Source organism: Numida meleagris, chromosome 7 (genome assembly GCF_002078875.1).
Source record: "Numida meleagris isolate 19003 breed g44 Domestic line chromosome 7, NumMel1.0, whole genome shotgun sequence".
Classification (NCBI taxonomy): domain Eukaryota; kingdom Metazoa; phylum Chordata; class Aves; order Galliformes; family Numididae; genus Numida; species Numida meleagris.
In genome coordinates this window covers 4,378,529-4,403,045 of record NC_034415.1, presented here as the reverse complement: position 1 = coordinate 4,403,045, position 24,517 = coordinate 4,378,529, and the positions used below count along the sequence as shown (strand labels likewise).

Below are 24,517 nucleotides of genomic sequence, written 5' to 3'. Positions count from 1 at the left end.
ACTGTATTATGGAGCACAAGGACACATGCCCAGGAAGAGGGACTGTTAGTTACCAGATATTAACTTCACGCTGGTCCTTACACTGCAGCGGCTGAAAGAGCTCTTTTCTGAGGCCCGTGTAGGGCTCAGATTGATCTGTGGGTGTTCTCCTTCTGAGAGAGCTGGTATTATGAGCCATGTTGAAAGGGGCTGTACCAAACTCCGCAGGCAAAGATATGAAAGCAATGAGGTACCTCACTCTCTGTTTCAGAGCTTTGCAGATGTGCAGATACTGTTAGGCTAATGTTAGAACAGGCAAACAAATTGGTTGGGACTCTTGTTTAATTTGTCTGTGGTATTTATTCAGCAGCTGGGCTAGCCTCCTAAGTGAGGATGAACTAATTTGAAAGGCATTCTCCTCCTTCAGCCAGCCAACATGGGAATTCAGAGAAGGATAATCTCCAGATGTTTCAAAAAGAGTTTTTTTTTTTAAAAAAAAAAGCTCAGTAGCTCCTGTATTTTTTTTTTTTTTTGGTATTTTGGTTTGTAGAGTTCAGAGACTAGAAGCAAGAGAATCTGGTGCTATGATTTTCCCCTTAGAAAGCAGCTGGTGCAAACGGAGCCAGCTACCCTTTGCCTGCTCAGAGCAGCTGGGAGCATGCCTGCTTTCCTGGAACTGCTGTGAGGTAGAGGAGAAGGAGAGAGAATCTGGGGAGGAAGCTGAAGAGAGGAGGCTAGTTTGGGGAAGGACGTATTCTGTTTCCCATTACTTGTGCCCTTAGATATCAGTTCTTCAGCACCCGATGCTCTAATTTGCATGAGTTGGGTCGCTGTGTCTGTCAAGCTGAAATTGTCACAGCCAAATGGGTAAATGAAATTTTCCCTGTTAGGCAGAGTATCCAAGTTGTTTTGGCGGTTAAATTATTGTGAGATATAAAATTGGGGAAGTTATTTTATTTCAAAATAGCCATGCTGAGCATTTCTAACTTGTTTTTCAACCAGGTGAGGATGATGGAAGAGATCAGTCAAAACTTGAAACAAAAGTGTGGGAAGCCTTTAACCCACTAGTAGACAAGCAGATAGACCAGTTCTTGGTGGTTGCACGGTAAGAGCAATTTACCACTTCTTTGAATAAGATTTTAATAACACGTATTTTCCAAGCACTTTTTTTGTGTGTTGTTCTTTTTGCTTTACTGGTATGAATGCTGGTTTGGTTGCTTGATTCATGTTTTTCATTGTGGAATGATGGATTTGTTAATGTGCCTTTCTGGGAACTGCATGACTGCATGAACAACTACTTGGATTTTACAACTTTCACTTTCAAAAAGTTAATCATTTTCTTAAAGGAAAAATTATTTTATGTAAAAACTATCCTGTAACTGGTGAGGTTTTTCAAGGTCTTTGGCCAGCACTTAGAGCACACAGTGAACTCAATTCCTGACAGTTCATTATGGACTGGATGATCTTGTAGGTCTTTTCCAACCTAGCTAATTCTAATTCTATGATTACGGAGTCCATTTTATCCCTTTTTCAAATCCAGCCACATTTCAACATGCAATAATAGTTAAGTTGTAATAGTTAAAAGCTAAGATGTCGGAATCTAGGCACTAGAAAACAGGTGGGATGAATAAAGTAAGACCCTGCAAATCTGTACAGGTGGGGAATGGTGAGTTTTATGCTTTTATTTAAGCCCAAAGCAATCTTTGTCCATCAGTGTTTGTTTTTTAAAATGTTTGTTCCACTTATATGAACAGAAGCCTATACTAAAATTCAGTATATATACTTAAAGAAAAAGGTAGTCCTCTCCAAACTGTCTTCTAGGTAAGTTTATAAGACTGAGGAAGCATGGGAGGAAAGCAGTGTGAATAGCAGATGGATAGTTGGACCGGCTATAGTCAGTGGAGCAAGTTACTATCAGGTATGGGGAGGAAAGGGGTGTGTTTTCCTCCCTCCCCACACACACCTCTCGAGTTATTGCACTGTTGAACTTTTCTCTTAAATTTTCTTGGATGTGGTTTTGCTGTGTCTGTAGTGGATAAGTTAATGGGACGTCTCCTGAGGAGGTAACATGAGAGCTTGTGTGTAAGAATTTATCTGGAAGGGACTCTGTAATTCTGGTTGGAGCTGTTGAATGATGCAAAAAGAATGCATTTATGAAACAACAGTAAATGCTTTCAACATGTTGAATGATATGGACTTAGGAAAATACTAGAGGGGAAAAGAAAGGGCAGAATTAAGGAAAATTGAGATAAAATGTAGTGTTTTAAATATGCAAGATGAGAAGTTTGTATGCTCAGAAATGTGCAACGGGAATTATTTTTCTATGTAATTTGAAGATAGTTTGCTCTTTTTATGAAATTCAGACAAAATTTTTAAGAAGACTTGTAAACCTTTGCATGGATGGGTTGAGCCTTGTGTGAGGGCCCAGTGATAGGGTGCCAAGGAAAAAGCCACAGTTAAAATGGAAACATGTCAACTGCTGTCCAGGCTGATGAAGATTTGACAGTTCAGATCCATTAGTATATTTTTGTCTTTAGTTAAATATTGCTTTCTGTTGTCTAAACTTTGTTTTTTTAAGGTTCATAAAATCTGTAGTGTTACGTCTACACTAAGGAATCACCATAAAATGTAGTCTCTTACACAGTGTGTTGCTGTTTCCCTTGACTTGTGCTAACAGCAAAGTCAAACTTGCTGAACTAAGTGATTTATGTGCAGTGGATGAATTCTATGTAGGTTGCTCAGTAAGTGATACCTCCTATTTATTTCTACGGAAACTACAACAGATTACAAAGAGCGCCATAACACTGATAGAGCAAATTCTCAGCTGCAAAATGCTATTTTTCAACATAGTCACCACCATTAGCTGTGGATTTTTTCCAGCAATGAACAAGAGCCTGCATGTCATGCTCATAAAAAATCTGCACCAGCAGCGGTGACCCACTGTTTCACAGCTGCTACGATGGCATTGTTGTTAGGAAAAAGTTGCCTATGCAGTCCATCCCAGAAGCTTCGTATTGGTTCAATAGGTCCTGATCAACTTGCATACGGTGTTCTTTCTGTTGGCCTCTGGCATTGTGGGTCAGCGTAATAGAATAGGAGATGTTACTTGTGAAGCAGCCTTTATACTTAACCAGATGCAGATAGGAAAATGGCTGAAAGTAGGGAGAAGATTACCTCTACTGGTCATGCAGAAGAGATGGAGAAAGCTGGGATATCTCCAGCAAAGTGTATTCCTGCTGCTTATGGGACCCTTCAACAAAGAGCTGCTTTGATGGGCTGACTTCCAGCAGCATTGATTCACATTGCTACTTGGCCACACATTGCTGTGGTCTTGGTGTCAAGAACGCTCAGTAGGAAACCAGAGGGTGGAAGTGCCCTGTTGATGGGGGTTTTGCATGTGGGTTGGCTTAGAGTGACCACAGAGGTGCTCTGTGAGGGCAGTTTCCACCCTGGGTAGGCTTTTTGGTGGTGAAGCTGCTTCTAGCAGTTCTTGCCATTTTCTGCTGCCTGCTTGGTTTGCTGATAGAGCCATGTGAGGCTGCCTGCTGGAAAAGGTCCCTGAAAAGGTCGGTATAAAGATTGCTTCTATCCAGAATCAGCAAAGAGATCCAGTTTATAATTAGGTACCACAAGAAAAAAGTATCAGTTCTGGAAGCAGGGGAGCTGTGAAGCAGGGACAGGGATGAGTGAGTAGGAGGCTGGGGAGAGGGTGAAGTGTGAATGCACCAAAGCCTTGCGGGGGCGGCTTTGGCTTTTGACCAAAACCAGATATTTGATGGATTACTGCCTAAGTATTTACCTTTTTTTTTTTTTTTCTATGCACTCAGCTAGTCAACTAGTCTGGGGAAGTGAACAGAGTGAGGATGTGGAAGGGGGGGGGGGAGGAATTGATTTTTTTGTTGTTGCAGTTTCTCAGAGGAGTTCAGCTCCGGTTCACTGTGCAGGAGTGTTCCCAACTGTGTGCTGCAGCTAGCAGCCAGGGGTGTGGGAATTGCTGGAACCAATGTTCCTGTTACAGAGTTCTCCAGCTCATTTCTTTAGGGGTAAAATGAGGAGCCTGGGAATTGTGGCCTAGCAAACAGGAGTGGCTGGCATTGGGAAGTATTAAAAAAGACTGCTGTCCTTTTACAGTCTTATTTATCCTTTAAATATACTTTTATGTATACTTTAATATATATATATTAAAGTATATATTTACAACATTATACTACGTCATAAAATAAAGACTTTTTCTGAAACGTTGGAAAATGATTGTTACTGCATTCTTTTTTTTCCTGACATGTCTTGGCATCTATGGACGTACCTTCGGACAGCGCAGTGCTGCTCAGGCTGCCATTCATAAAGGTCACTTGTGATCACCTTCTTTTAAACCTTAATTCAGAAGTTTGTATTGAGAGACAGAGGATGAGATGGTTCAAAACTGCCCATTTGTGATCTTGGAGTCCTCCGCTGTTCTCCTGCCTTAACCTATTTGGTCGTATAAACTAAGCACAATCGAGCATTCATAATAACAAACCACATCTGAAGAGAACAGTCCCTGGCTCAGAAGTAGCGCCAAGACATGTAATCTTGTTACTGAGAAGTGGAGTCTGCTGATCTCAAAAAAATGTTGGTTGGGTGTTGATATTTATGCTTGCTTTGCATGCAGAGTTAATGCTCCGTTGTTATTTCTTTCAGGTCTGTTGGTACATTTGCCCGAGCACTAGATTGCAGTAGTTCTGTCAGACAGCCAAGTTTGCACATGAGTGCTGCAGCAGCCTCTAGGGACATCACACTGGTAAGAATTTTAAGAGGGCCTTCAGTTATTGAGAGATGTAAGATAATTCACCTCCACAATAACAGTTGGCAAAAGGAGAGGGGCAGATGGACTGTAATTGTGGCCTGCTGTGAACCAGATCCTGTCTTTATAAGGGAGCCCTTTATTTACGTTGAAGTAACTTTCCCTGGCTTTGTGCCTCCTATGATCCATCATGGGTAGCTCAGAATTTTTATTTTTTTTAATGTTTTGACCATGCTTCACAGCCCATCTCTTATGTAGGCTTAGTGAGTGATGGTCTTAAAAAGAATCCACATGATGATCTGTTTGTCTGTAATGTTGTAATGCCTAAATACCACTTACCACTTCCCCAACTGCCACTGGCATCCGTGGGCAAAATTGTCTGGGGGAAGAGTCTGCGGTCAGATAAGAAATTTCAGTTGATGGTGTTTTCTTTGAGCTTTGCATCAAAGCACCAAAGGAGCGGAGATACTGTTAATTTCTTAAAATTATAAAGGATTCTTAATAGAGAGGAAAGGGAAAACTTAAATTTCTGTGCTAGAAAGAGTTGAATGGAAGTGTGAATAAAACTTATGAAGTCTCCAGAGTACTGTTATCAAAATCTCACCCCGTAACTGGTATAATATGAAATCATATGTAGAACAAACTCTAGGATAAAACACTGTAGATTGATTATGCACGTGCACAAAACTCTGGTAAGCGGAAGACAAATAACATCCTGATTAAAAGGACAGAAATAAAGCCAAGCTTTCATTTACAATACCAATCCCTTGCTCTCTGTGTGTTCTTTCCTCTTGTAAATCACAAGTCACTGGCAGCTGTAGCTCAGCTTTCTGATGCATAATTGCTCACTCTTGGGAGTAATTCCTCCTACTCGGCTATTATATGTGACTTAAATCCTTTTGTGGGGTTTGTGACCTTTGGGGCTTGTGTGTGTGCTTAAATGTTTGTTTATATATGCAATTCTTGAGGATTTTTTGACAAAAGCTGTGCTGTCTAAGTTTATTAGAAAATACACCCTCAGACCTCTATCTTTGGGCTCCATCTGGTGAGTGGGGCTGTATCCCCTGCATTTTCTTAAAAGTAGTGCTACAGTGGTGGTGCTGGGGATTAGATAAAGTAGGAATTACTCATATGCAGATGCTCATGTTCCAAAAATCCTACTATTTTTACTGAACATAAGACTGGTACACTGAAAATTATCTTGAGTCTGAAGCTGGAGTAAGTATTTACTGACTTGGTGCAGATGTAGTATACTGCACCCACAGATATCACTGCATGATTTACGTTACTGCTGTTATTTTTCCTGCTGGATGCTTATTCTTACATTTATTTCTCTCTTTTACAACCATGTAGTTCCACGCTATGGACACTTTGCACAAAAATGTCTATGACATTTCCAAGGCAATCTCTGCGCTTGTGCCACAAGGTGGGCCAGTCCTGTGCAGAGATGAGATGGAGGAGTGGTCTGCTTCAGAGGCAAACCTTTTTGAGGAAGCACTAGAGAAATACGGAAAAGATTTCACTGACATTCAGCAAGATTTTGTAAGTATATAAAATGGGTGCCTGCATGATGAGACTGATTCTGATCAGTGACAGAGCTGGTTTACAGTTTGTCTGAACTGAGTTGTTTGTCTTCATTTTGAAGAAGAGGGCTTTGAACTGGAATATGTGTCTTGCAGTAAACCAGGGAAAGACAGACCTCATACTGAAGACAACCTGCTCTACAGTCAGAATTTCTAATCACTGATGATAGATTTTTCCTTCAGAGATGTTAATTTAAAATAGTCTGCTCGACTACAACTGAGAGCGAATATAGGAAAGTGTCGTGACAGCCTAGCCTAGTAGATTAACTTGTTTGAAAGAGTACTGAGCCTTCTGAAACATGGAAACTTAGTCACTTTCACATGATCTCAATAAAGGGTCCTCTGAAAGTTTGAAAAAGGAATCTGGGGCATCCGTGGAAAGCGTCCTGTTAGTTTGGCCAAATCTCCTCTGCAGGTATTCGACCAGCAGATTGAATGGAGCACTGTAGGAGAGCCAAGTTGCGCTGTATCACTGTTCGACTCCTCAGAACAAAACAAGTAGTGTCAGTGTTGCTTGTCCTGTGCTCTAATCTTTTAGATGAAGGGACTTGGAAGCTGCACAGCACTCTCTGGTCCTGCTGAAAGCCTCTTGCTTTTCATGCAGAGAAAGAGCTGGCGTGGCACATTTCTGTTAGTAGTTATTATTTTACTTAATTTTGTTTTTTAAGGACCAGCTCCATAGAAGTTGTGCAAAACAGAGCTGTAAGACTGTCATCATGATTCTTAAACTTGAGTTTTTGCTACTCAAAGCAGCAAGACTGTCTCGGCCAGTGGGCTCCCTTCCATGTTGACTCTCTTGAATGTTTTACTGTGAAGCCAGGGCAGCATGAAGATTTACCTGTAACTCGCTCTGCTTCTACAAAGAAAGCGCTATTTTTTGAAAGGTCTCATTTAATGTGGGTGCCTCTAATGTCCTTAGTTAGTGTCTGAATCTCCTATCTTTCTTTTTTGCTAGCAGGGTTAGTAATTGCAAACTCTGTTACAAACTGTCTGCCAGAGGAATTCTGTGAATTTTGGTGAGGCTGTGTGCCAGCTTCCTGCAATGACTGTTGCTTTTCCTTTATGTCCCTAGCTCCCGTGGAAATCCTTAACAAGCATAATAGAGTATTACTATATGTGGAAAACTACAGACAGATACGTTCAGCAGGTAAGAAAATCAGAATCACCTCTTTCATCCCGAGAGAAGCTGTTTTACTTGCCCCTGAAGCCAAACTTTGCTGCTTTATTCTTCTTTGTGGAGTTCAGGCTTTCCAATAGGTAGACTGTAATCTGTACTGCTCTTCTCTTATCACTAAACTCATCGGCCATCCTGTAGACGCGTGAAAGCTCCAAGCCAAGTAAAATAGCTGCAAACATTTAAAAATGTCAAAGCCACAACTTTATATCTGTTTGGAAATTAAATAGCATGAGGAAATATATACAGTTAATCTCTGCCTGTAACCAAGTTCAAGGTCAGCAGTAACTTCAGTTTGGGGTTTTCATAGAGGGAGTAGTTCATGTACAACCACTGTCGTTATTCCCCTCCACTACCTGCCCATGACTTTGATTGCAGCTGCATGGAGTCTCCCTCACGTAAGTGCTGTAAGGTGTTTGGGAAGCTTCAGTGGCTCAAATTCCCAGACTCCTTACACCTGAGAAACCACTTGGACTGATGTTTACAGTCATTTTTATCTCCTCCTTGTTTAAATACTAAGGCTGCTCGGTACCTTGTGTAATGAAAACATGATGCAAGAAGTATGTAAAAAGTTGTAGAATAACAATAGCTGAAAAATACTTAGAATATTTAATAGGAAAACTAATTAAAAGGGAGAAATGCATAATGAATTGTTGATGGTAATTATCAGTGTTATGTTTAGGCACCTATTTAAAGCATCAGAAAAAGTGGAGTTACAGAAATGTCCCGCCTTAACTTGCTTCATTAGATATTCAACCTAGGGTAAAGACTTAGTGCCTGGGGCATTGACCAGTATTTGGCACGTGCTAGATTTGGCTATCAAGATCTGCAGTGCAATTTTTTTTACCGTTTTCTTTGTGACTGGAACACTTCAAATTACAGAGGGCTCCTCAGGACAGATCAGAACCCTTTTTGAATAAATTCTATGTTGCAGGTTTTCTTATTTAATGTATTAAGCAGAGTTAACGGTTGCATCCTCACTCTGATATTTTCTTGAATTCATTCCTTGATTGAAAGTTTTCCTTCCTGTTAAGAAAAGCACAGTAGGAAAGTGAGACCATGATGGAAGCTTGTGTGGTGGTGAAAAAATGTGCCAAAGTAGTAGTTGCACTTTTCTGCCTTTTCCACTTGAGCTTTCCTATTACAAAGACAAAACTGCAGAGGGGATAGTTGCACAAAGGAGTTTGATTATTTGTTATTGCAGCAATAAAATAATAATTAAAAAGTGCCACAGTTTCTTGTACTGTTTTGCTGCATTTTTCTGCAGCAGGTTTTCTATCATGGTTGTACTGTTGTACCTCACATGTGCTGCCCAGCAAAGTACCAGGGAGTGGGATTTGGGGAAAACTTCCAATTAGACGCTGTGCACTTAGGAGACAACGTGAGTATAAGCTGAACAGGTAGAAATTGCAGAACAGACATACCACATCTATTACGTATGAACTGAGCTGAAGACCTTGTCTCAAATTCCCAGACTGTACAAGCAAATAATATAATAGGCATCTATAAAAAGCCTGGGAGAGCTATCTGTGTATAACCACAAATAAAGCATAGGAAGTTTTATTAGGGATAATGGTGCATTGCATTTGTTTTTCACTTGATATGTTCAAATTCTTTGACAAAGCACAACTCTCACCACCATGTTTTTTTTTTCCAGTGTTTTTTGTCTGTGTCGATTCTTTCCTCAGTCTAATACCACAGAATGGTTTGGGGGCTTACAGGACTTTTGTACATGAGATTGGAAATATGCTACATAAGGATATGGCAGTTGTGTATCCTGAGTTGTTTCACTTTCTCTTGGCCTCCTTTTAAAGGGGTGATTAATTTATCTTCCAAGCCTGTGTGTTATTGTCCTAAAAATGAGACAAAAAACCCCATTCACAGCTGCTAACTTGCTCATTCTTGTAGATTCTTCCATTCTTAGATGCATCTGTTTAAACTGTCTGTTTTTGAGAATTGCACAACTTCGTTAGGAGGGTTTTTTGAAAACCAGATACTGGGAACTGTTTACTTTCTTCTGTATTTCCTTTGAGAATTTCTTGGAGCAAGAAAGAGCTCTGTCATATCCCTGAAGAAAAATCTTATCTGTGCCATTAAGGAAGCTGAATTTTGAGTGGACTTGAACAGAAAAACTTTTCTCAGAAGTGAACAATAAGCAAAGTGTGGAGTCCTGTGCAAGCTTAAAACTTGAGATCCTGTAGTCAGAATATTCTGGAAATAAGTAATGCAAGAAGCTACTGGTTGAAGTGCTAGCATGCAGAAATGTTTGTGCTAGCTTGGAGGGGAAGAAAAGGCTTGCCTGGTACACCTAGGATGGGAATGTGTAATAACACTTCCTTGCCTTGTGAACAGGCTGATGCAATTGAAAAAGACACAAAAGAACTTGGCTTGGAGCATGCTCTTTGGATTTCTTACACAGTGATTTACATTTGTGTTGAGCTACACGTTTGTTTCGATAGTTATTGACATAATTAGTCACTTACAGAGGAGATCCAGCTCTCCAAGAACAGATTTGCTATAAGGGATGATTATTCCATTGCAGTGTCAATGCAGAATTTCTGGTTCGATGCAGGCTGCTGAAATTCTGCACGTTGTTCCATCAAAGGCACTTCTTTGGAGATGGCCTGAAGAAATTCAGTATCCCATGCCTCCTTTGAATGTATTTTTTTTTTGAGGCGGATTTCACGTAAATCAGTTCAGAAGAAATGTATGTCTTTGGTTTAGAAAGGTTTGAAATGACATCCACTCTCCCATGGACTACTTTCAAGAGCAATCTGAAAGCTCTTTAAGAGTTGTGTGGTGTTTGGGCATGGCTATGTTTTCATTCAAAATACAAGTCAAGTTCTTAAGTAGTTGTGTGTTCAGGATGATTGTTTGTTTGTTTGAAGATCTTTAATGCTGTTTTGTATATCATGAGGGGAAGTCCTGTAAACTTCCAAGTGTAACACTCTCCAGCTTTTTGAGAGTTAAAGACTTAAGTCTTTCTTACTGCGTTCTCATTTGTGCTTGAGGAGCATGAAGCTTCAAGAGGACACTCAAACATCACAAATTCCTGCTCCATTCTCTTTTTATTATGTGGAAGTGCTGTACATCGGAGATTAAGTAGGAGAAAAAGACAGAATTGGTTTCAAGGTATACAGAGCTGGAAAAGCAAAAATGTAAAGGAGGAGATGGAGAAAATGAAAGTGCCATTAACATTGACAACGTGAGGCGGGGGGAACTCTGGTAGGTCTTGATGCAGATAGATAACATCTTTATTGAGGAAAACTAACCTTTGTACCTAGGCAAGAGCTCTGAGTGATGTCCTACTGTACTGGCCTTCTTAAAGTACTGCGTGCTAGCAAAGTAGAAGTAACATCAGAGAAATGCTTTCCCACATACGTAGGACATGCTGTCCCCAAACACCTCCTCTTAATCCTACAGTAACCTGGAACTGGGGTAGTTTTGGCAGGCAAGTAACAGACTGGAGGTTCTGCACATCAGTGCTGGAGGAGCCTTGGCAGCTGGAAGCACTTCTGCCAAATGCATCATGGCCTAATTACCTCCACGTGCCTCCCAGCAGCACTCGTGTGCTCAGGGCACTAAGGGGGAAAGATGCAAAACCTGGATTCCCCAAAATCCGGAAAGTGCAGGTTAGAGAATATTCTTCCCCAGTGTGAACTACAACGGGCTCAATATTTGAGGATAGTTCAGATGTCCCTGCACTGTCTGCTAACCCAACTCTTGCACTGTGGACCTTGAAATATCCCCGGCAGTCCTGGATTTCTTCTGTTACTTTATGAACATTCACTATTTTGAAAATGGCCACAAACATTTGTTTGCTGCAACGCATCGCATTTTAGGACCTTTCAAACTCAGTGGGAAGAATGAAAGATGTTAACTCTGGGGGGAGGCTATAATGAGGACAGATGTTTGCACTGACTCAAATGTACAGTATTTTAATGTATTTTTAATTCCTTAGTCCTATGGGAGATTAGAAAAAGTTTGTAGTATCTCCCTTTAGTAGGGAAAACATGATGAGGCTGCGCTTGAGTTAGATGGATACGCATATGTAACTTAGAGATACAAGATTTCATTTGTTCCAAGCCTCTAGAAGAGGTTACGAACAGGATTCTTTTGTGGATGGGAATGTTTGGGCACAGATCCATCCCTGACAGGCAAAGGAACCCAGCAGAGCACTTCTCTGTGGAGGGATCGTTCTTGTACCTTCTGCTGTCAGTCTGTCAGAGAGCAGGAGGCTCCTGACGTCTGTTAATTAGTTGTCCACAGCTACAAATGCTTAGTGCAGAACCAACCTCCAGTTTGTTGTGAGGCCTTCTGAAAACCTTCAGGTTTCCTGGTACAATGGATTGTAATAAAGGCGTGTGCTCTTTGCAATGTTTGGCCTTGATCTAGAGGCAGCTGAGGGTATTGCTGGGCCCAGGTGACCTGCTGGTGGCTCAGCTTGCACCGTGGTCATCAGTCACAAATCAAATCTGGTGTGAGGTTACCATTCATCATCCCTTCCCTAAAATGTTGGCTATATTAACCACGTCTCCAAGGCAAATGACTTTAGATTGCAGACAGCAAAATAATTCTGCTATTGGTAATGCTTTGTGCTTGCGTGAAGCTTTTCCATTCACAGATTTCCAAAACTGTCACAACATAGTGACTCTAGCTAGTGCCCGTGGGAGCTTTAGTCAAGAATACTGCAGCTTCCCCTTCGTCTCCCTTCCCCTCCCTGATTTACAGTAGAAATCTAGTGGAAATCTAAGAAAAACAGAACAAAAGAGTTCTGTACCAGTGGAAGTTCCCTGAATTTTCTGCTTTGCCCTCGAGGAAATATGGTTCTTAGACAAAGTTCGTCAAGCAGTAATGGAAGTGTTTATCAACACTTGATGTTAGGCTTCCTTGACATCTTCATTCTTTGATTTTTAGGGTGGGTTGACTTTTATTTGCTGGAAAAGGTAAGGGGAATTCTTTCGGAGCCTGGGGAGCTTTGGTGAGGGACTGTCAGGCTGTCAAATGGAGAACATGCTTCAGGCTGCCCCTCTGATCAAAGCAAGCTTTGTGCTTACTGGAAGCTTTTACTTAATTGTTTTTACACGTGACCATCATGCCCCTGTAAAAAAAATTTATATATTCCTATATGCCATGTTTTTTGTTTTTTTCAATTCTATTATGCTTTCTTGTGCTTTTTATTTTTATACAGATGCTGACTTTTGCTTTACAGTTTTTTTCCAAGACTGTGCCTTGAGGGTGTTCATTTAAAAAAAATAATTAAAAAAAATTGAACTAATCTGTTTGTCTAGAATACGAGTGAAGCCCCTAGCAAACACTGCCCTGCTGGTTTGTCTGGAAAGCGTTCTCAGGGCTTTATGTGGACTGCTGTTACTGGCATCGGTGTTGAATAGCGTGGGCCTTCAGCAGGGGATTTAGGTAGAGGCCTCCAGAGGTTCCTTTCACCCTAAGTTTATTTAGTTTATGTAGTAAGAAGGACATATTTGACCCTTGGAATGTCTCTTTTTACTATTTAATGAATGTGAAGGTTTGAGTTTTGAAAGGAGTTCTTGGCCAGTTAGCAAAGCTCCTGCTTGTTGTCTTCCTCTGCCTTGTTCTTGTTTCTTGTGCCATGTGCTTTGTTCAAAGAAAGGAGCAGTGCCGTTTTGAAGGCATTTGTCCTCCGCTTCCCACTGAAAGGATCCTGTAGTCCACCTCCTCCAGAATCGTGGATGGAATGGCTGGTTTTTACCAAAATAAGGCCATGTAAAGAAATGAATGCACTTCTCAGTGTGCTTCTCTATGTTCTGAAAGGCTATTTTTTTCTGGTCTATGTTTTTCCTTGAGTGGATCTTTGTTATGTTCCTTTACATCTTCTGGGAAGGATGGTTTTGACCAGGAGCTGCTTGTTTGGTCTAGTTAGGCTCCCTTAATGTTCTCTGCTGCCTGACTGCAAACATTCATGCCTGGGGTTTGTTTCCTTTCTGTCTGCAGGGGGGACAGTCATGTAGTACTTGTCTACAGAAAGCTTTTTGCCTGTAGGAATTGAAACAGATGGGTTGCCCGTGGTTGATATTTAGCGTGAAGTGGTTACATACCATAATTACCTTATAGTTTTGTTAGTTCTGTGTCAGTTATTAGTTAAGCTGCTAGCCTTTAAAGAAAGTCTCCAGTTGTGAGTCAGTTTTCAGTCAGTTAAAATAAGAAAATGAATAAGAGGACTATCAACAGAAAGAGTCTTTGCTTCAAACTCTTGGAATTCTTTCACCTGTTGAGGAAATATGGCGGAGCAGATGTTTTGCTACGCCTGCTCCCAACCAGTTGGTGCATATTACCAAGGAGGACAAGCACAGATGGGTATGTCACAGCTTTCTCTGCAGAGGAAGAAGAAAAAGCGATGTAGAAGGAACAGTGTATGAGTTTGTATTAGAGTGAATGGGAAAGGAAAAATTCTGCTTAGTCATTTGTAGTCTCTATTTTTTAAATATTTTTTCTTCGAAATGCTGTGTATGTAATCAATTAATGCCTGCAGTTCCTTCAATGTGTATTTTCCTCTTGGAAAAGGATTTTGTAGTAGCTGCTCAGTGAAAGGAACACTTACCTGTTTGTTAGTTAATGCTTGTATTTTTACAGGTGCATGATGTGACTCCAGGTAAAGTAGCCCTTCTTTTCTTTTTGTTTCCCTAACCTTTTTTCTGATTTTTTTTTTTCTCTTCAAAGAAACGATTGAAAGCAGCAGAAGCAGAAAGCAAGCTAAAACAAGTGTATATACCCAACTAGTAAGTATCTTTATTGTTTTGTTCTTCTTTATTTCATTGTGTCTGGTGTAGCAGTTTCCATGGCCTGTCAGTTTTATATATTAGCTTTAATTATATAATGAGAGCCACAGTCGAACAAACAATGTCGGAGAATTACTAAATTAGGTTACCAATATAATGAGCCTTCTGCTGACGCTTAAATAGGCTTGAGTTCCTTTTTATTTTAGCTGAGTTAATGCTAAACACCCAGATGCTAATAAACAGCTCGGAGCCCTGTGGAAGAGAAGATGATAGCTGTGGTATTTCAAAGCTGGCGAGAACAAAGCAGTGCTCCTCCCAGACTGCCTGTGCTGCTGCTCTCAGCGTACAAAAGGCAGAGCTGTTCCCACGAGCTGACCTCCTGCTTCTGGAGCGCAGGGTATTTCCTTCATGGGTAGCTGAGGGTTTTCCCTTTAGGGCTTTCCTGGTTAGGCTGCTCTGCTGTCACGTTGCTCATTTTCTTCATGTCATATGCTTCCTAAAGCAACCATTGCTTATCTTCTGACTTCTATATTGACAATGCTATTGAAAGTTGGGCACTTGGTAGCAGGTCCGTAATGTCGTGCACAAAAGGGTAGCTAATTAACTGCATAATCCTAATGAATCCGTTTTCCTTAATTATTGTCATGTCAATATCTCCCATGTCAATTTACCAAAACTTAGGTGTAACATTCAGAGTGAAGCCAAACAGAGATCTTGTCGTGACATTTTTCAACAGTATTGCCTTTTTCTGGAGGGTGTTGCTGTGTGTGGGGGCACTGGACATCAAATTAAATGTGAACTCAAAATGTGCTAAGCTTGTAAAGCAAAAGCCAATGCAATTTGGACTGCAGAAGCAAAGGGTTGTTGCAGACGAGAAGTTGGTAGTCTTCTGTTGATCTTGGATTATAGTGCGTGTAGGTAGGGCTTTGTTTCTGAAAGGTTAGTGCTCATTTGATAATGACTGTCTGGAGTGGTATCTTGTCCCTCAGCCCACTATCTCAGGAAGATAATTCTTGTTGCTATCTAGAGAATGCAATCAAATCAGCAACTTACCTCTCTGCTTCAGGAGAAGTCTGTATCTGGTGTTGATTTCCAGCCACAGATGATTTTTATCAATGTTGTTCCTAAACTTACGTATTAATTGACAAAATGGATTTCAAATTTAGCTCCTCCTTCAATATCCCTTCGTATGCATCAGGAAAAGTATCAGTTGTGTAAGTGACAGTTCCACCTGAAGGCTTCTGCTACTTTTTTTTTTCCTATTAATGCCTGCAAATGTGGCAACAATTTAAGCATTTCTAAAATTTTGGATTATTTCTACTCAAGTTTCACTGCAAGATCTGGCACATGGTTAATATATTGCATCTGCATTGCCTTGTGACCTAGAAGAAGATTATATTCTTGGCTTTTAAAAGTGATACATGGTGTATGGATCTAGATATCAACATTATTGATTTGTCCTTAGAATGTTACTGAGCCCATTCCTGTTTCAAGGCTTGAACCATAATGATCCGCTTGTCACCTCCAAAATAAATTACTGCATGTAGCCTGTCACAAGACCTATGCAGAAACACATCAACTGATTGAGTGAAACCTATTCTAGCAACAACTGGAATAAAATTGTTTGCAAGTAGAGGCCCAGAAGGATATCATTTGTCTCTGGCTTACTTTCACTGATAGGGCTTTCATTTGTTCCTGTGATGTTAATAGAAAGATCTAGAGCAAAGGGAAGAAAAATCGTAAGGAAAATAATAGAAGCAGCCTTCAAGAGTGATTTGTCATCCTACATGTATATTGTACGGTGACAGATAAGAGCTCTAAGTGAAGCTTTATAGTTGATATTTTTTAACCTAGGAGTATACTACAAATTTATAATATGAAGAACTGAATCATGGAGAGACTTCATGCTTTGTGCAGAGTCGTTCTTGTAATTGATGTGAGGTTCTCTAGTCCTTCAGCAGCGTCCTGGATGTCGGATGTCAGTTTCTGTGCTTCTTCCAAGAAGAGCCCCGGTATTGGGCAGACGTCTGTAGTTGATGTGACTGAACCCAGTGCTTGTGTGTGGGTTTGTGAGGCATCTCTAGAGCTGCGTCAGTGGGAGTGGTGTTAAATAAAGCAGTAGCAGAATCTGAATGTACAGAGAGATTCCATATTCTCATTCTTTTCATCCTGCCAGTGCGATGGTAGGATTTGCAGGGCATTCTTGTTCTAGTCTCAGTTGTTCTTCTGTGTGTGACTTCTGTAGCCAAACATACTTCTTAAGCCTTTGTGGTAGTCATAGTCTGGTTTTACAAATCTTATGGGCATCATACGTACTTGTTACTTGCTTCTGTATGATGACAGTCTGCTTGCTGAGCTGGTGCTTGTGGGGATTAGGACATCCGCAAATAATGAAGGCTAAGGCATGCAATGTTTTGCAGCTCTTCTCTTTTGCTTTAATCCAAATAATATCAGCAGGGGAACAGCAAGGGGAGAATGAAGTGCTCAATACACTTAGAGTCTCCAGTCTCTAAAATGTACTGATGTGAAATGTAAATTCTAACTGTATCTGTAGATGTAAAATATTGCACATAGAATGCATTAATTTATCTCGGAATCTCAAAGCACTTACATGAGCTGTAAATGCTACCTCACAAACATTGTAAAATAGGGGGATAATATTTCCCCCGCCTCTTTTTTAATTTAAGCTAATGGGGAAATTGGAGGACTAGGTCAAAGCTTTCAGTGACTACACAGGGAGACTGCTCAGCAAGCTGAAGATAATTGCTTTATCTGTTTCTTTGTCATCCTCTGCCTGAGGTGCAGGACTTTTCTCCTTTCCTTTTTAATGGTGCAGAGGTCTGTTGCAGCATGGGAAGCTTGGAGGTGTAATGCTGTTCTTTCCTTGTAGTTGTGCTAGTTAAGAGTGACCTTCAACACTTAGAAAATGAAAGGCTTTTTTCCACAAAAAGCATTGTGTAGCAGTCATTAGGCCCATTTTTAGAAGCGGATATTTACAGTAACCCATAGAGCTGTGATGAGAGCTCACCTCTTTTGTCTGGAGAAGGAATCCAGACACTTGAATTAGCAGATGCCTAAAGGTATATGGCATAAGTGTTCCTTACAAAGGATTAAAAACTGATCTTGTTTCTTATTTTTGAGCCTTTATTTCTTAATTATTCTATTGCATCTAGCAATAGCAAGTTTGTTATTACTTTCAACTGCTAAAATTTTGTGCCTGTGCTGTTCTGCATGGCTCAGAATTGTCTTCTGTCTTATGGTTGCCTTCTCTCAGCACGTGCTTTCTCATCTCTATCTCTTCAGATGAGATTGAGCTGTGTAACATGGCCTAGCAACCTGTGCTTTGTCATCCCTGTTCCCTCGTAACGGTGCTCTATTGCAGCTGGAATCCAGCTAAGAGGCTTCCACTCTTGATTTAAGAAATGGAAATGATAGTTTACCACTCCATCAGTATTCTCACTACCTCATTTGCATTTTTCACTTCAGCTTCATTAATTGCCTAATGATTCATTCAGTTATTCATCTGATTCTCTTGTTAATAGCTGGAGCAGGGTTTGGTGATACCAAACAAGTTTAATTAACAAATCATCAACAATCAAGAACCTTTTGCTTCTCATCTGCTGGAAACAGCTGCCCCGATGTTGTCAGGCGCTGTGAAGCTGAAGCTCAGCTCTGGGGCAGGGCACTTTCTGGTGCTTGTTGCAGCTATGTTGACTGTAGACTTCCAAAACCTTGACGTATGTGGAGCTGCTGCCACAACTCCACCTTGTTAGTGTTGGTGATCGGCTTTCAGCCACTCATTTGTGTTTGCAATACGGGTTGGATAGGGATTCTTGGGAAGATAGCAGAGCCAGGCTGCCCACCTTGCCACACATGATGCTGGTGCTTTGGACGTGCGTGCCAGTGTGTGTTGCCTTGTTCTCAGTGGGCTGTTTACAGCCACTCCGAACAGTGCTTCCCAGCACAGTGCTCAAAAAGCAAAGCCCGTCTGTGTGCTGTACTGATGGATTTCGGCCTCCTTTAGTGCCATTTCTCCGTGGAAAATCAGTGTATAGAAGGGAAGCAGCGTGCCTGGTGCCAAGGCATAAGATCTGAAGCAGGGCCTTTCCTTCAGTCCTTCGTTCTGTCTGCTAAGCAAACGCTGCTTGTGGTGATGTGCCTCTGTGAGGACCATTTGTTTTTCAGCGTGGTGGGGATGTTTGCACATGGGGCTTGCTGGTGAATCATTGGCAAAAGTGGTGCTGCAGCAGGTTACTATAGAGACGTCCCAGCACAAAACACTGGGAAGCGTGAATGTGCCCTGCTTCAAGTCCCCCTTTGTTCAATCATGTCTGCGCAGCTCGTGCCATCTGTGGTGTCCAATCTCACACTGCTCTGCTAAGGACCTCAAAACCCTCTAATCCCTGTAAGAGCCAGAAAAGTTAGTAAGCAAAAGCAGTGGAAAACCTGAGCAAGCTTGTTGATCTAAATGCCTTTGTTTTTTCCCTCTTCGGTGCTTCTTTGGGGCCATGTATGGGCTGCTCAGTGCACTGAAGGAACAGTATTTTTATGGGATTTCTGTGCTGCTATGCCTCCTAAGTTTTCTCTTCTGCAGAAGGGCCCTGAGTGTTATAGCGAGGAGCACCCCTGGAACGCTGCCTCAAGTTTTTTCAGGCTGGGCAAATACTCTTGTACCTCCTTACCGAATGTGTGCATGGTTTGTGGAGGGCATTCACTGCAGAACCTGCTGTGTCACTACAGAAATTGAGCTTTACTGAGCCTTACCAGATGCTTTCAAATGAAGAGGAAGATGACCTCTTCTGGCTTCCAGGATGGTGCAGCCTTTCTGGTGGAGTTTGTGCTGGAGCTGCAAGGGCCAGTTAACTTCAGAATTTGGTCACTTGGAAATCCTTTGCTTTCAGGAGTCACTGCTGAGGTGGTGAAACCAGCACTGCTGCTACATTAGAAAGAACTTGTTTGACCCTTTTTCACCAAGGATGCTCTTGAAACACCAGGCTGAGTGAAAAGCAATGAATACTCTGTGTCACTTAGATCTGTCCAACTGATGTGTAAGAATATGTGTTTTCAGAAAGCTATCTTATAGAGCCCATTAAAAGACATTTATCCTTGATTATATGGGTTCCAAATCATTGATTTATTAGGTGAAAACCAGAGAATATGCCCACTCCCTTCATTTTTCAGGTAAGAAGAGAATATGGGTGAGATGTAATTGATGTTAGAATTTGGGCTTGCATCCAGAAGCCTGCACCACAGGCTGCGTGCTTTTTGTTGCTTCTATAGGTTGAGCTCCTAACAGCAGCTTGGAGTCCTTGTGGTTTTTGTAAGCTCGTGTGCTTCTCCAAACCTTTTCACGTGACTCGTCCCATCTTCCTCCATTTCCCCGAAGTCTGTCCCTGCAATATTGATTCTCTGTGCTTCTCGTTTGCCCCCATGCCGAGGTTCTTTTGAATGTCTCCTTTTCTCTCTCTGACATCTTCTACAGGGATTCTGTACTCTTCCATCTGCTCTCCATGCCAAGGTTTTGCTTGCCCTTCCGTCCTCAGCTTCTGCCAGTAACTTTTTACTTTCCTGAGTCAACATCTTTAGCAGCATATAGGGATGAGCAGAAATGATTCAGATGTTGTTATATCAGAATGTATTGACAGATGTTAATGGATTTCTTGCTCAGAGGATGTTTAATATTAGGACTTTTTGCATTTAGAAGAAGCCGAAATGCTTACTAGGAGGAGTGCAGATTATGGATTAAGACTTGTAAGAAGGTTTATATTCCTTAATGTCTCTGTTTATGCGCTATGTCCAAAGATTTAATTTAAAGTATTGAGCGTTCTCGTGTAAGTTGTGGCTACGTTATGCAAACCTTTGCAGTAAGATAATGTGAAAATATGTATGTGACAGTTATTTCTAGGGTTATCTTAGCCTGAATAAGGCAAAGGTTGGTCTTTTTCTGCCTGCCTCTCCTTCTCCATCCCCTGTGCTGCATCTTGGAAACTTATATAAAATATCTTCACTTTGAGGACAGGGAGAGATCTGTAGATAAGGTCTCTTTGCCAGCTGGATTAGAATGTCTGGGACTGTAATCAAGTTACCTGCCTTGCCCCAGTGGTTTGTAGCTTTTAAGTGGTTTGGGTCTCTTAAAAATGGCATCTAGCTAATATAATATGGACATTAGAGAGTGTTTGTGAATGTTGTCTTGCTGGTAAGTACAGCTCCTTTTTGTTGAAAGCTACGTGATGAATGAAACGTAAATCTTCAATTTCAAACATTTTGGGCCATGGTTTTTCTTAAGTCGCAGAGGAAATTGCATGCCTTGATTAATGTTTGTCCTCCTTTTTGCTTTGTGTTTTAAGTAACAAGCCAAATCCCAACCAGATCAATGTAAATAATGTCAAACCAGGAGTGGTAAATGGTACTGGAGTACAGGCACAGAACGCGGCAGCAGGACGGGCCTGTGAAAGCTGTTATAGTAAGTGACATGCAAATATGGCACTCGTGCATAGGGAGCAAGTGCTGTGCTGTAAGCAGTAAAGGAAAAGATGTGTGGTGTGGGTGTGGGTGGCAGAGAAGGCTTTGGAATGGGGGGGGAAGTCACTGCTTTTACATTGCTAAACAGAATTATGAAGTACATAAAGGTGAGTTAGTAGATGTCCTACATAATTGTGGGTAGCTGTTGAGCGGAGATTTCAGTCACCGAGCTGTGAACTTGATAATTTTTCATAATTTTTTAGTACATTTCAAAATATGGAATTTCTTTGTATTTGGTCTGCTGCCTGGTACTAATATACTGAGTTCTAAGGCTTGTCCTCCTTTACGGAGAGCCTTTGGATGCTGGAACGTAGGACTGCAAGAGGAGTCAAGTCACAGACTTGCCTTATGTTCTTCCATTGCAAAATTAACGTATGGGGAGCTCTTGAAGAGAGTCTTCCATCCCTCGCTGCGGAAATTGTTGTCAACTAGTACTGCAAAATGAGAGCTTTCTGTTTTGTTGGCAGGAATGCTTCCCATCCTGCTACATGTTTCTTCTGATCATGTTTTAAAAGGGTTTTGTGTATAATTGATTTCAGTGAAATTACAGCATAACAGTGGTGATGACAATAAAGCCATTATGAGGTTTTTAAGGTCTTTTTGCACTGTCTTTATTATGTAGGCTTTCTTTTGTAATGGTTCTAAAGAAAATAAGCTTTGACAAGCGCTCCCGTTTAAGGACATATATAATTTCCACCTTTGTTATCTCTAGCCACACAGTCTTACCAGTGGTATTCTTGGGGTCCCCCTAACATGCAGTGTCGCCTCTGTGCATCCTGTTGGACGTACTGGAAGAAATACGGTGGCTTGAAAATGCCAACACGGTTAGATGGAGAGAGACCAGGACCAAACCGTAATAATTTGGTAGGTATCAGCACAACAGGCCTCTTGATGATCTTATCTGGGAAGCTCGGTGCCATCACTTCTAATAGTTCACTGTTCTTAAACATATAACAACAAAAAGAATGCCTTCAACCCCCATTGTAGTCCTCAGGTTTGATATTTCCTGACTTGCAGAAGCTGGCTTGTTAACTTCAGCTGTATGTAATTTGTCATTGAGTACTTCCCCAAGGAGAAAAAACACCAGGTGATTTGTTTGGCAAACTAGCCATCAAATGCACAGCGTAACCTCATGGCAAAAACTGGGATGCCAGCTCATATTTCTGATAGCCTGTTTCCATGATTTTTGCTGTAGGGGGAGGAGGACTGATTTTGCATGAAGGCATTTGTTATTTCCTGAAAACCATTCCCTTTCCCAAGGCGTTTTCAGAATCAGATATTCCAGACAGCTAGTAGCTTTGTAGAGATCCCTTATTTTGTTTTTCTGCTTCCACCTGTTTTGTTAATTAATCCTTTCCCTTGTATAGTCTTTGGGTAAGCATTTTGTGAGCTTCTCTTTGCCTATTGCATTTGGTGAAAGTTCAAGCTTGAAGCATCATGAGTTGAGCTGATTGGAAAGAGCATCTGCATCACTACAGTGGCGATGGACAGAAGGATAATGCACACTGAATTTTGGTCTTAGATTCTTTTTTCTCTCTCCTACTCTTGGTCTCATTGCTTTCCTGCTCTGTTTTATTCCTTTTGTCTCTGTGCTTTCCTGGCTTCTGTTTGCCGTCCAAAGCAACTGAAGTGCAGAGACAACCACCAGCTTTTATCAGCCCTATAGCTCTTGCTAGTTAAAACGTATGTAAATAGTGTGAGAGGGAAAAACCTTGTTCTTCCCAAACTGGCATTTCCTTATTTTCCCCACCCATAGGCAGGTTTGCAGCAAGGAGATAGTGCTTCAATTATTTGATTGGTTTACTTTGTTGCTTTTCATGAAAAAGATACTGCTTTTGCTCTCTATAGTATGCAAATGTCATTCTGTATTATTCTTATTATGTGTAGTGAACTCTGGAAATGGATTCACTGAGTTCAAGAGTAGGAATTTAAACAAAATCCTGCAACTTTGAGACAAAAATGTTCTTGCGTGCCCTAAATTTGCTTTGGGAATTAAGTTTAGGATGCTAATTGGTCATACAGCTACTCTTGATTTTCTTTTCCCTCCTACAAATGCTTTGTTGTAAAGAATTTGCATTATGTATCCAGAACAACACTAAGCACCTGATGTTCAAGAGTCTTTCTGTAAACTTTGTAAGCACTAAATCATATGATAGCATCTAGCAACTTTTTTAGGACTGGCTTTTGGATCCCCACTTTAAAATTTGGAACAGCATAGAAGTAAATAAATCCCTGTGGAGAGAAAATGTTTGCGTCCATAAACCTCCTTTGAAATATTTTGGGAAAAAAATGACAAACGTTGATGGTAAGATTTGGGAAATGGTACATAGCTGTGCTGAAAATAGTTTTGTCTGTAATATTGTTTCTTCTCACGTGTCTCTGAATCAGTAATTGAAAGTGATTCTGTTTTTTAAGGCTCTCTAATCATTATTTCTTTCTTTTTAGAGTCCTCATGGTGTGCCAGTACGAAACAGTGGGAGCCCCAAGTTTGCTATGAAAACACGACAAGCTTTTTATCTCCATACAACAAAACTGACAAGAATTGCCAGACGTTTATGTCGAGATATCTTACGCCCCTGGCATGCTGCAAGACATCCCTATCTGCCTATTAACAGCGCAGCAATCAAAGCAGAATGTGAGTGGCGATGCAGCTGGGCACCTACTTGCAAAGGGCAAAGGAGTTCTTGGAGATTCCTTTGCTATTAAGTTGCAATTCCTGATACTCTTGCTTGCAGTTAGTCCTCCCACAAAATCTGGCTATACTTGTAGAGTGCTCTACCTGATGACAGGCTAGACAAACAACTTTAAAAATTCATGAGTTTTTGTTTGTTTTAAAATATTCTTGTTTGCTGTTACCTTTAGCATTCTCCTGCATTTGCATCTTGCTGCTGAGACATGCATGTATGCAACCTGTAAATGCTCATTTTGATTGGAAAGCGCTCTCAGAACACCCGAGTTATTCACGTAGCTCTGCTACAATATCTTAATCTTTTTGCCCTCTAATTCTTTCTCTTTGTTTTACAGGCACAGCACGTTTACCAGAGGCATCAGAAAACCCATTGCTATTAAAGCAAGTGGTTCGAAAGCCTTTAGAAGCAGTACTCCGGTATTTAGGTATTAAAACAGACAACAACAACAAAAAAACCACCAAAAACCAAACTAGCTAAGAGTCCTACAAGCTAATTCTGCTAACTGTTTCTTTTTCCATTTTGTTTTGGATTTAGATGCTTGTTCTGGGTTTAAAAACAAACAAACAACAACAAAAGATGAGAACCTTCCCATGAACTTCTCCTTCTTCCCTTTCCTGTTTAATTTGACAGACCTAGTTGCTCAGCAGCCCGCTGGGAGCTTGCAAAGCTGTACCCAGAGCTTTTCTTAAGCGAGGCAGGGGCAGCAGCACCCTTTGCTGTGTTCTCTGATGCGTGTGTGGACAAGTTACCCTCTGCTAGCGCTGGCATGGATGTAATGGTTTGGGAACAATTGATTGGTCTGTTCTCCCTATTTTCAGGCTGTCTGGAGGCAGCTGTGTCCTCCAGGGAGACTTTCAGACGTAGCGCAGCACTGCTCAGGTTTAGCACAGCTTGTGAAGCAGCTGCTGGTTGTTCCTGTGTTGGAGCTAGAGAATGGGGCATATACTTCTATTCATCTCAACGTTTGTCTTTTTTTCTTTTTTTCCCTGTTTTCTTGAGTACTTGGGCCTCTCATCAGCTGGTCTCTGGTG

At 41.1% G+C, this 24,517-nt stretch overlaps 1 protein-coding gene across 1 annotated transcript in view; it reads left to right on the top strand.

Annotated features, from left to right (window-relative positions):
* The window catches only part of MTA1 (metastasis associated 1), a 65,863-nt gene that overhangs the window by 20,726 nt on the left and 20,620 nt on the right, over window positions 1-24,517 (top strand). Inside the window, exons 7-15 of the mRNA XM_021404944.1 lie at window positions 982-1,084; window positions 4,657-4,756; window positions 6,113-6,301; window positions 7,415-7,489; window positions 14,216-14,274; window positions 20,622-20,737; window positions 21,509-21,660; window positions 23,242-23,431; window positions 23,821-23,910. Coding sequence (XP_021260619.1) covers window positions 982-1,084; window positions 4,657-4,756; window positions 6,113-6,301; window positions 7,415-7,489; window positions 14,216-14,274; window positions 20,622-20,737; window positions 21,509-21,660; window positions 23,242-23,431; window positions 23,821-23,910 — 1,074 coding nt within the window. The remainder of the gene's footprint in view (window positions 1-981; window positions 1,085-4,656; window positions 4,757-6,112; window positions 6,302-7,414; window positions 7,490-14,215; window positions 14,275-20,621; window positions 20,738-21,508; window positions 21,661-23,241; window positions 23,432-23,820; window positions 23,911-24,517) is intronic.